The sequence below is a fragment of the Amyelois transitella genome, chromosome 3, assembly GCF_032362555.1.
Source record: "Amyelois transitella isolate CPQ chromosome 3, ilAmyTran1.1, whole genome shotgun sequence".
Classification (NCBI taxonomy): domain Eukaryota; kingdom Metazoa; phylum Arthropoda; class Insecta; order Lepidoptera; family Pyralidae; genus Amyelois; species Amyelois transitella.
The window spans coordinates 8,804,546-8,816,673 of NC_083506.1; the positions used below are offsets into that span (position 1 = coordinate 8,804,546).

Consider the following 12,128-nt stretch of genomic DNA (forward strand, 5'->3'; position numbering starts at 1 on the left):
GTGGGTAAACAGAGCCAACAGTATTGAACAGACTGATAGGCCACGTTCAGCTATTTGGCTTTAAGACAGAATTGAGATTCAAATAGTGACAGGTTGCTAGCCCATCGCCTAAAAAAAGAATCCCAAGTTTATAAGCCTATCCCTTAGTCGCCTTTTACGACATCCATGGGAGAGAAATGGAGTGGTCCTATTCTTTTTTCTATTGGTGTTGGGAACCACACGGCGCTGCCGGAAATCACACGGCGCAGTTAAATTATATACATTGAAAAGATCTGATTTGTATTCTGTAAGTAATCGATTCTATAATTATAATTTTCGTAGCGAGATAAATTAGCTACGACGCTATAAGCCGTAAGTCTCTACGTCGTAATAACATTTTTTCACTGTAGCGTAGAGGTGGTCCGGTCTCGTTAGCACTGGGAGTGATATTTCAAAACTAAACAAAGAGATCAGTCTCCTTTGCCGCGGGCTAACAAAGCTCAAATGACCCCTTTACAGGGGCTCCTTTGTGATCAAAGCCCCTGTCGCTAAAATGTCGAAGAAGATTAATTATCATACAAATGAAGACAATGGTTACAAAGATAAAAACGGTCAGTGCGTACGCGTCATAATTCAGGATACCGTGAATTTCAATTTGCGTTTTGTTTTTGAAAATTTTAATATTTTCTCTTCAGGTTCTTTCATATTTTTTCCTTTTGTGTTCATTGTACTGTATATTGTATTTTATTACATTAAATTTCTTTTGGACAGATGTACGAGTAGCATAGTGTCACGCACATTTCGTACAAAGAAATTAAGTGTATTTAAATTTTATAATATTTTTTAATCTAGATTATTAATGATTCTATAGTTTTAGTAACATACTATTTACATGTTTATTGTCATTAGACGATGGGAAATAATTAATCGGATTTTTATTAAAAAGTAAATAAACCTGACACTCTCATGATAATAGAAACCTGTCAGTTATTGCGAGACTGTTGTCTCTGTCTACCCCGTAAGGGATAATGACGTGATTATATGTTTCTATGTAGGCATGTAACAAACTAAAATGGCTCAACCAAACTAGCAGTGTCGCGGAAGCTCAATCGGCATCACCATCAGCGCTGAAAATGGCGATGCTAAGCTAGGTTTTCTTCGGTCTATAATTGTTATATAAATAATTACAGTTGGCCCGATATGTTACTTGCGTGGTTTGCGATGAGACTATTACAATAATTACATGGTTATAAAATGGGAATTTGCATAATTGCAACGGTTCATATCACTGTTTAATATCCAGCGGGGCGCGGGATTCGCGGCGTAGGTGATTAAGGTGATTATACACTCGACGAGCGCCGGCGCCGGTCTAATTTACCGCCACCCGCCACGTCACCGCCATTTGCGCGTCCACGTCCCGTTAGTTTAACATCCAATTAATTGGTTAGCTGGCATGTATATCTATCAATTTATTGAATCTACACGTGTCTTGTGTGGTTATATACAGGCTAAACGTAGCTAGCGCCTTCAGAGATACTCATTATATAGCGCAACGGCATATCAGCAGCATGCATGGTTAAAGGGTGTCAACGTTTTCCGCAACCTTTGTCAACTTACAAGGTCTTTGGACCACCTTGTTGTTATATTCATTTTGGATTCCTGCGCTGTGTTTGTTAGTACGAATGTCATCAATACGCGTAATCACCAATGTATCCACTTACTACTCACCGACTGTCCAACGCGTTATCAAAACCTAAATAACATTCATTAGGTACCTGCAAAGTAAAGTTTAGTCTAAAGTCTACAAATAGTCTCGAGTAGATGAATGTTTGAATGCTTTCGTTAAAAAAGGAACGAGTGGGGAATCACTTGAGCAGTGCAAACCTAATCATCAAAAGCCAACAAAAGGCTAGTGTTCAGTTGGCAGCTCGCGCCCACCGATCGATTCCGCAAGTGGATATGGTACCTACATGAGAGGTTTCAATTTTTACAGATGTCTGAGATACTATTAAGTCTATGTACGACAATTATGCATGCAAGAATGATTGTATGAATCAAGCTATTATGAAAGACGCTGTTCCATTTATTTTTAACTATTGAATTTGGACAAATACACAATATATAAATCAATGACCAATACTTGGATGAGAAAAGAGTAACTATATTTGATTGGACGTAATCATAAAATATTTTCAAGATAAAATAACTTAGTTCTGTTAAACATTATAAGTTGAAATCAAAAGAGCGAGAAAGTGAGGCTTTTAAAAACTTGTACATTCCTTTGTTGTGAAGAACGGTCCGACTCGTAACATGAAATGCATAGGAAAAAATGGGATAGGGAAACTTTAAAGTGGTTCTATAACAACTGGGCGTGTTTACGTCAGTGGCCGGTGAAACCTTGCATACAAATTAGTGTAACCGACGAGTTCGGACGAAACTTTGCGAAATTAACTTTGATCGCATTTTAAAACCGTTCGTGTGGCTAGAACATCAAATTGCAGTTTATATCTGCGCCGTCTTACTTCAAATAGTGTTTCAACGAGTTCAGTGTAAAGTTTAACTCATTTAGGCGGGGCTCGAAAGAAACTAAGATCAAATTCAAGTCGGCTAGTTAACGCCTCCCATTTAGTTGCAGAGTTAGCGATGACTAAGTTCACGAGTTCCCGACTAAAACATTACTTTTGCACAACTCGACGGGGGAGTTTCCTTGCGTTATGGAATTAAGTGGTAATTTATGACTGAAATAAAGGAGTAGCGTGAAAAGCCATTGCTTTTCAAAAACAGATTTGAAAAATGTTGGACCGAAACGGATTAATTAGCTATTGCACGCGCTTAATCCCCATAAACATACTGATAGGCAAAAAATCAACAATACATAATTTTGGCTTCTGTTGTTTATATATGTAGTGGTTCTCTATGTCGTTTTTTGGCATTATATTATCAATCAGCAATTGTTTTATTAATGTATTGATATAAAATATATAATTGCAATTAATTATATCAAATTATAAATAAGATCGTCAAATTAAAAATAAATCAAATTATAATAAGATTATCGTGGCAAGTGGAAAGAGGTAGTCTCTGCCTACCCCTCCGGGAAAGAGGCGTGATTTTATGTATGTATGTATGTATGTAAATTATAAATAATACAAGTTAAATAATTAAAAAAAATGTTCAAGTACTAAGATTAAATGCATACTGAAAATAGAACAAACTCAACTTAATGTGTCTCAGATAAATAAAACAACAATATCTTGTAAGAAAAATTAATTAATTTTTAAGTACAATTATAATATATATATAGTAAATGATCATTTTGACAAATTTCATCAACGAGTGAATCAAACCTCCCTTGCAATCAAATCTAGTTTGGAAGACTTCAGAGGCACATCGAATTTTCCAAGATACGGAGAATGGCGAATTCCAAATGATGGTGCGGGTATTGTCCTCTTCGCCACCATGAACTGTTTAAAAGACAAAAGATTTATATTTATTAATACACAGACAAAATGACAGTCGAATATATGTAGACAAGGTAAACACCAAAACGGGGCTGAATATATAAGTCTGTATCAAACAAATCAATTCACCTTACAATGAAGTCGTTGCTACTCTGAATATTTTATAAAGTCAGTTAAGCTTTCCGAAACGTCCTTGAGCAAAAATAAAGCAGATATTTTACTAAGAGTACATGAAGAACAGTGAGAGAGGGTTAGGAACGGGCCAAGTTTCGGCATTGTCGACAACTGCTTATTATCAGACGAAAGGAGTTTCGCTTCAAAATATTTTTAGAGATGCGCATTTTGTAAAATTGTTCACCATTCCTATGAGAGTACTTTCAAGTGCTCTTTAGAAGCTTTGGCCTTCAAAGTAATTTTTAGTGAATAAGTATGAGATATATCTCAACGAATAGTATAAATTATGTTAGTTAAAGAGTGCTTTAATAAATGAAAGTAAGTTTATTTGTTTTTTTGTAACCTGTTCACGCGATATCTATTTAACCAATCTTCCGATATTTAATCAGCTTTATAATACATCATTGTTCTAAATGGATAAGAATTCGAACTGTCCAATTGATGCTAAACCTGAATATTAACAGGTAAGACCTTGATAAAATAGATTTTTTTTTATTTGTAGCTACAAAACACACTCACACACACATTAATAACAAAAAAACAAGTTTGGTATACGAGTATATGGGTAAACAAGCCATGGATGCGTGTGCATCAGCAATACAAAAAGGTAGCAACTAACTGATATAAATAACATTCAAAGAAAAAGAGATAGAAAGTATGATAAAAAACTCAAAAACCTTTTTTTCGCAATATGTATTTGGTGCTGGTAATTTCGGTAGTCTGGACTCTTTGAATGGACCTCCAAATGAGTATGCCGGTTTCTTTTTCTTGACAAAGTCAAAATTGGGATCATGTTCTCCAGGAGCGGGGAAAATCGCCTTTGTCATTGATCGCGGCATGTAGCCTAGAGTGTATGCTGGTGGTTTCCTAAGGGGAAGTAGTTTTATTACTCATACATGTGAAATCAAGTTGTACAAGTTCAAAACATTACAAAGTTTCGTGAACTAGGACTGACTTCAATATTTCGTTGAAAAGCTTTAGTTGCAACAAACACAATATGTACCTAGGTATTAAACATAAATCGAGTAATAAGATGAAGTTTAATTTGAACAAACAAATCAGCAATAAAGAAAAATAATAATAAAGTCATCTTTCAAACAGGTCACCATGAGCCAGAAATATCTAACTAAATACCTATATCGAAGTAAATAGAAATATTTACTTGCAAGGTGCAGGCGGCCAATACATATTAGGCGGAGGAGTCCACATGTCCCAAGCTTGGTACGGGGGCTTGGCCACTCGCCTTATGGAGTACGCTGGGGGCCGCTTGTAACGGAGCTTTGGATTCGGCGCGTACGCTGCCGGACCTGGTTTCTTCGACTTGTCACTGATTGGTTCTATGTGCGGCGTCACTACACTGTGCGTTATCCTGAATTGCCCTGTGGAATTCACGGATTAATATTTTAATATTGTGAAACATAAATATTTCAATTTCTCAAAATCGAAACGATTCTGCTGAATCCTTACTAAAACTTTTACTAGACATTTGACTAATAAGATCTACATAATAGCGGATCTCTCACTCACTGATATGTAAACGCACAGTCAACAGAGGGGTTAGTGTGAGTTTTACTCGATCAAACGCGTCGAAGAAGTAATCACGAATTTGTATGGCGTTACCACTAGGTGGTGCTGATAAAATAAAATACAAATTGGCGTTTACTTGCTTGACGCGTTTGATAGAGTAAAACTCGCACTAACCTCTCAAGTCTATATTTAAAAATTTACATCTTGTTTGTTCTTTATGTGGCCTTGGGCTGCACTGAGAGACAAACCCCAAAGTCGGACGGGAACGGAAAAAAGCGGCAGTTTTCGTTTCTAGTAATATATATAAATGGCATTATCGAGTTTATTGCGAGAAACTTCATTCAGCTGCTTGTACCTCCTTTGATACCCATTCCCTGGACGTTGAAGAGCGGTGCATAGGGAGTGGTGACAGGTTTGGCCAGACTGATTTTGGTGCGGTGTCCAAAGGTGTACGCCGGGGCGCGCTTAATCTTCGAGTACCCTTTACCACCTAAAAATATTTGGAGTGATAAATGAATTACATACCTACATTTATTTTTTTTATGAGTTTATCCCCTAAGGTAGACAGACTGATCTAAAAGACTAGGACTTTTTTTGAGTAAAACTAAGAACATAATCCTTGTAAATAATAAATAAAATTAAGCTTTTTCATTTCAAACAATTAGAAATTTAAAGAGCACCAGGCGTTATTTTGTGTCAGCATAAATTTTAGAAATGAGCTTGAGACCTGCTTTTCTACGAGTATTTTCTGATATTAAAATTTGTGACATCTGTAAAGGTCTTCTTGGAAATATTAATTGAAATCCAAATCTATTATTAAGGAAAATTTCATACTGAGTTACTTCTAAAATTAAAGGTAAAATATACATCAAGGTATACAAACAAAACAAAGTTATAGTGACAAATAATTAACTTCCTTGCAGAAAATAAGTCAAAAAGTGCCTGAAAGTGTTTGATGCCATTAGTCACTTAATTAAAAGTAACTTTTTGACTGTAAGTCAAAGTCAAGTCAAGACTGAAAGTCAAATTAAAAAAGCCTTAAACATTGTTATGGTTTTACAAATAACGTGAGAATGCAATATTTGTAACGTAACTCGTATCACTTACCTACTTGAAACTGCTACACAGTAACGCAATAGATCTGGACTTGACTTCAAGATGAAGAAAATACTTTCAACTCCAAGTGATACATAGTACTTATATTTTCCCGGAAGAAGCGGGTTTTAAAGATGCAACCAATTACTGACTTTATTTGAGATTTCCTGATCATACATACGTACACATAATCACGTCTATATTCCTCGCGGGGTAGACAGACCCAATAGTCTTGAAAAGACTGAAATGCCCTGTTTAACTGTATGGGTTAAAGATGGAATTGAGATTCAAAAAGTGACACATTGCTAACTCATCGCCTACAAGAAGAATCCCAAGTTTATTAGCATATTCCTTAGTCGCCTCTAACTACATCCCTGGGAAAAAGATGGAGTGTTCCTTTTTAATGTGCCGGGTACCAGACGTCTGTACAATACACGAGATTCCAACTGCTTTACTTGGCTTTAATTGCAAAGAAATTTGTTTTTCAATTTGTCTCTAATATCAAACTAAAAAATTAAGGTTCTAAGCAATGTATTTATGGATTGAAGTTTTACAAAACAAGTACAAGCGATAAGTAAGATGTAGTGTAATTACAGAAAATTTGCGGTGCTTCGTAATTATTAGGTCCAGGGGTTTTAGTTTCCCCGCTGACAGCACCCCGGCGCTCCACTGGCTTCGCCGGCACTTGCTTGATAAGCTTCGCTCTGCATTCCCAACCCCACGGCATCACACACGCAAAAATATATTAAAAACCCTCCAAAACCACACAAAAGGTATAAAAGGTACAGCTGTTTTAGTGACAGTGTCAAAAGCTGGCAGCAAAGAGGTGGTTTGAGTTTTGGCTACATATACGAACTTATACATTCCGGTTCTAGGTAGGTGTCTTCAGCCTTATTCCATCACGAGTTGATATAATATGAATACAAAATTCATAAAATAATAACGGTTAAATATTCATAAAAACATGATAATTTTTAAAAGTACAATTTTTTCTCTTGTTCAACAGCGCTCTCGTTACTTCAATAAATATGTAGGTAGTAAAATAAAATTAATCATACATACATAAAATCACGCCTCTTTCCCGGAGGGGTAGGCAGAGACTACCTCTTTCCACTAGCCACGATCTCTGCATACTTATGTGAAATTAATCACTAATCGATAAATTTTAAAAAATCTCAAATAAATATTAAATGACAACATCGATTGCGTTTTCACCCGTGGTACGCCCTCCGAACCCAAATCACGCGGTGCGCTCGATAACGTTTGAGATAAAAACGGGCAGAGCGGCGCAAATAAAAACTGTGCGGAATTTCCACGGGGCGGAAATTGAGCTGCACAGGATATCGTCGCACCGGGACGACGTGCGACGGAGGAATGGCTTCCGCCCGAGGTGGGCCATCTTCATTATTCCTCCATTCTTTCGCAATCCCATTCCGAGGAATCTCAGACGATGTTTTATAAAAGTATTTTGTCGGCCGCTCCTGTTTTGTGGATTTGTTAAGGATTTACGGGAGTTTTGGTTTATTGATTTGGATATTTATTATTTTGTAAGGCTTGACTTTGTTAATGTGTATTTCAAAGTTATATTAAATATACATTCATTTGTCACGTCTTTGTCTTTTACTAGATAGATAGAGCCAAAAGTCTTAAAAACCCCGAAACCTTTCAGCTGGATGACTTAATGCTGGAATTTAGATTCATATAGAATTTAGAGTCTTTACCTTGAACTAGTATGTGCAACTCAATCTTTTTGTTCATAACATAAGAAAGTAGTTAAGAGCAGCTTTACATATACTTTCAGTTTATGTGGTCTATTCCTCGATTTTGTTACGTCACGTTTCACTTCACACTTAATCAATAATGAGATTTGTAGGAAAAAGTCGCCAGTAAACATACATTATAATGAACCATACATATTTGAAGTTTCGCCAATCACAGCTAATGAAGTGAATTCTTTTTATTAAGCTCACATGCAGTCGTTATTTATTTATTCGCATAAGCGATGGAAAATTAAAAACGAAGCAATATTCCGGCCACGCGACATCCATTATTCAGACGATATAACGGGACACGGGAATCGCGAGATTTTAATAGATTTCCTTTAGGGTTATCTCATTTGCCATATAAGAACAAAAATATATTCGTAAGGTTTTTATTATTTGGACAGCTATTATTTCTGATTTAGTGATATACTTTTACCGGATTTTTAGGTATGCCTCTGGAATTTAATGTGCAAATTGAAATTCTAGGGATAACTTAACTTTTTGGGAATTATAAATACATATTTTTATTGTGTTATGGGATCATAAAATAAGTTAATATACCTATTACGTCACCAGTTTATGTAAAAGTTTTTATATAAAAAACAACAGTGTGGATAGTCTGTGTTTGATCCAGTGTGTTCTTTACATAACTTGCGTATTTTAATTTTGTTGGTGTTTACCATAGAAGTTAGCATATAAATTTGTAGTTTTAGACGGGGAAATTCGTTTCCTGTAAACATGGGTTGAAAACTAATATATAAGATCCATCGTCTAAAAACAAAAGCCTGACGACCCTTGTTTCCCCATGAATGCGTGATGCAAGAGATGATACTCCCTACATTAACATATTAAGGGGTTCCATGGCGCTTTAAACCTCAATATTGTAGAATGCGTACGCAAATATCTCTGTCCTTGTTGTAATATTGCCATTGGAAATTCCCGGAGACTTTGATCTTTGAAGTAATAGGGATTATACTGTTTATGAATCATCATATAGGGATACAAGACTTTATAACAAGTTTTGAAGATCTATTGTATATGTAGATAGAATGCTTGTGATTCTAAATTTTAAGATTTAATCGATCCTTCATACACATAGCTTTTTCATAGGCTTCCAAAAGGAGGAGGTTCTCAATTCGACCATATTCTTTTTGTCTCTTCTTTGCTTGTTCCCAGTTGCTATTTCTGCCAATATAAGCTATGATTGGATGAAAAACTAAAGGCAACGGTGAGTTAACTTACTCCAATCAGCTCACAATTTCGTTTGGTTTATATTAAAACCTATTTTATGGATCAAATTCAAATAGAATACTATTTTTACTAATTTTAGCTCGTGGCTCCAGCCGTGTCAAACATATTTGGCTATTTTCCATTCTGACGGGAAATTCCCTTTTTGTACTCTGTATACTCCCTAAGCAATATGTAACCCAATAATTTCAGCCTTTTAATTTTAGGATCAGTCATGAGATGGGAATAATAAAGTTAACTTATTCCAATTATAATGGTTACAATTTACTTGAGAACGTCATCATTCATCCCATTTTAAGGTTTGCTCATAAGATGAAAATCAAGAAGATAAGATTGATTTTAGTAAATAAACCAAAACAATAAGACGAAGTAACTAAGTAAATATTGTATCTGATAAATTTAAAGGATACTCTTATCTTAATAACGATAATCGAGTCTTTCCGATGACTCGTCGAATCGGCAGATGGGAAAATAAACACACTTCACTAATTCAAGTCGATGCACGTAATTAATTACTAAGAGTTGGAAACAGTAGGTAATAACTGAAATCCCTGCGTCTACGTGAGTGTCGATACAGTTATTAACAATGAAGTGATCAAAGGAATAACTTTCCTATACTTTCTTTGTAAACACAGAAAATATTATTGCGCTGACAGGTTTGTATGGTTGATAAATTATACTTGATATTTTGTGAAATAGATGGATGAGTTTGTGGTCCTCACAGAACACAGATATTGCATCTCTGTATTCTGTCTTAAAAATTTGTACAGTGTGTTGTGTTTTGTTTGGATATTTTGTAATGTTAAAGATTACTTCATGATGACATTTTTATATTCACTTATTTTAACACTGGATTTTAAAACACACCAAAGGAGATTCCGTAAATCTACTAAACAAAATATTAGGTTAACTTTTTCTTTATTTTTGTTCTTTGTTAATCTCAATGAGTTCGGTTTGGAATAACTTTATTTTACTACACCACCAGCCTTGTTATACAAATTCATTTTATTATACGCCGTAAAAGTTGTTATTGAATGATATTTTAACATTTTATTGATGGCGAATAAATTTTGTTGAAGCGTCGTAATACTTTTGTGTCAATGATAAAAAAATCATGTTTTTCATACAATGTTTTGTTAAGTTAGGCGCAGTCTACAATAAATTATTATTGATAAAGGAACTTTATGCTTTTTTTCTCAGCATTATTTCCAAATACTACAAGATAAAAATATGAAAATTTTATTCTAAGGTAGTTGCGGTGCTGAAACTTATACGCTCGTCGCGTCGTTGCCTCGCGACAGCCCACAAAACTTTATCACATCTTTTGTTCCAAGCTCGGCGATGTTGGCTTTCAATAGTCACATAAATAATTCACAATTTGTAAGCTTTGTTTTACAAACATTCACGAAGGATTTGACATTGGCAAAGAGGGAGAAATATTTTTAAGTTCTCGAATCCGATTCAGCGGTAGATACTTTATTGCTGATAAATCTTTTCTTGCTGTCTTTATTCTCAACTTAACAATTGACGTGATCGACCTACTTGTTGAACTACTTTCAAAGTTACTGGAGTATATTATTCACTATTATTTATGGACTTTTTTAAAAGTATCTTTTGCGTGAGGCTTCGACATTGCGGGAATATCCGAAATCGTTGTCGTTGTATGCAGATATCTACGTCAAATTACAGCAAAATTGGTTCAGTGGTTAACACTGTACTTGATAGAGTTATTTAGTCATCTGTTTGTTTTTAATACTTTTACTTCAGCCTGGAAAAGGCTCTTAGTGACGAAAAATCCTCTTTAAATTTTAGCAAAATGAATCAATTTTTAAAATTACAGATTAAACTATGGAGTCATAAATAAAATGATCAGAAAGTTTCACGACAGAAATGCAAAGGACTAAATCAGAATTGAGTCCGGTCGGGTAAGCTTTTTAAAAAGTTCCCACTTCAAATTGACTTTCCCTGTTCGTCGGAGTTGCCTCATGGCTCAGTTGCTTCCCGGTCGGTGACCCATTTCAAACGTCATTGTCCCAAAACCGACATGGACCACTATCAGCTGTTCACAGAATGAAGGTGACAGATATTAGAGTTATCTACAAGTGTTTGTTCAACCAGTGTTCTCGACTATAATTTAAAGAAATACAAAGCGTTTTTTAAGTATAAACTTGAAATCTGTTTTGAAATGTAACCTTCAGTAACACACCTTTGTTTTTTAAATTTACCGTGAAGTACAAATCCTACAAAAAAGATCTCAGCTGTTGTATGTGTTTTGTATTTATAAGAATTATCTGTTAAAGTTTTCGTTCATTACTGCTCAATCGTTTATTCTATTTTCTTCACTTCTTCTTATAACGTGCTATCAGTTTATGCATTTTTAGCAAGGATCAGGCACAGTGACTCTTCATCTGGATGGTCTGATTGGAATGTTGTATCTTGTAATCAAAGCAAAATTTGTTATTTAAAAATGATAAGGCAGCCAAAAAATATTATATTGTATTTTTATTTTTCGATTTTATTTCTACTTAGTCATTTGCTCAATACGCTGAACCGATTCTCGATTTTCATGTCTGTAACTTATCAATATTTCTGTGACTTGAATCTTTACGAATCAGGATTCATAATATTGCGAAGTTGCGATATTCAACATGAATAATTTATCCATTCCACGTTCAGGGAATCGCGAATAGATTTTTCTGTTGAACTCACGCCCTCACTTATTTGGATGCTTGTTGTTTAATTTAATAATACTTGTTTGTATTTCCTGCAAGAACCTAAGTAAAACGGTAATAAGTCAATAGCTTTTATTGATTAAAACACTGTCCATATCTCGAAGGGCCTTTATGCTGGACCAAGACCTTATGAATGTATGTAGGTTCCA

General features: G+C 35.0%; 1 protein-coding gene across 1 annotated transcript; it reads right to left on the reverse strand.

The window, feature by feature from the left end:
* Nucleotides 1-3,320: 3,320 nt before the first annotated feature.
* Nucleotides 3,321-6,963, reverse strand: LOC106140081 (ciliary microtubule associated protein 1A). The gene is made up of 5 exons (XM_060952962.1): nucleotides 6,831-6,963; nucleotides 5,497-5,631; nucleotides 4,777-4,993; nucleotides 4,292-4,481; nucleotides 3,321-3,443 (listed from the first exon to the last, which is right to left on the reverse strand). The coding sequence occupies exons 1-5, from the start codon at nucleotides 6,961-6,963 to the stop codon at nucleotides 3,321-3,323; spliced, it is 798 nt and encodes a 265-aa protein (XP_060808945.1).
* Between the last annotated feature and the right edge of the window lie 5,165 nt (nucleotides 6,964-12,128).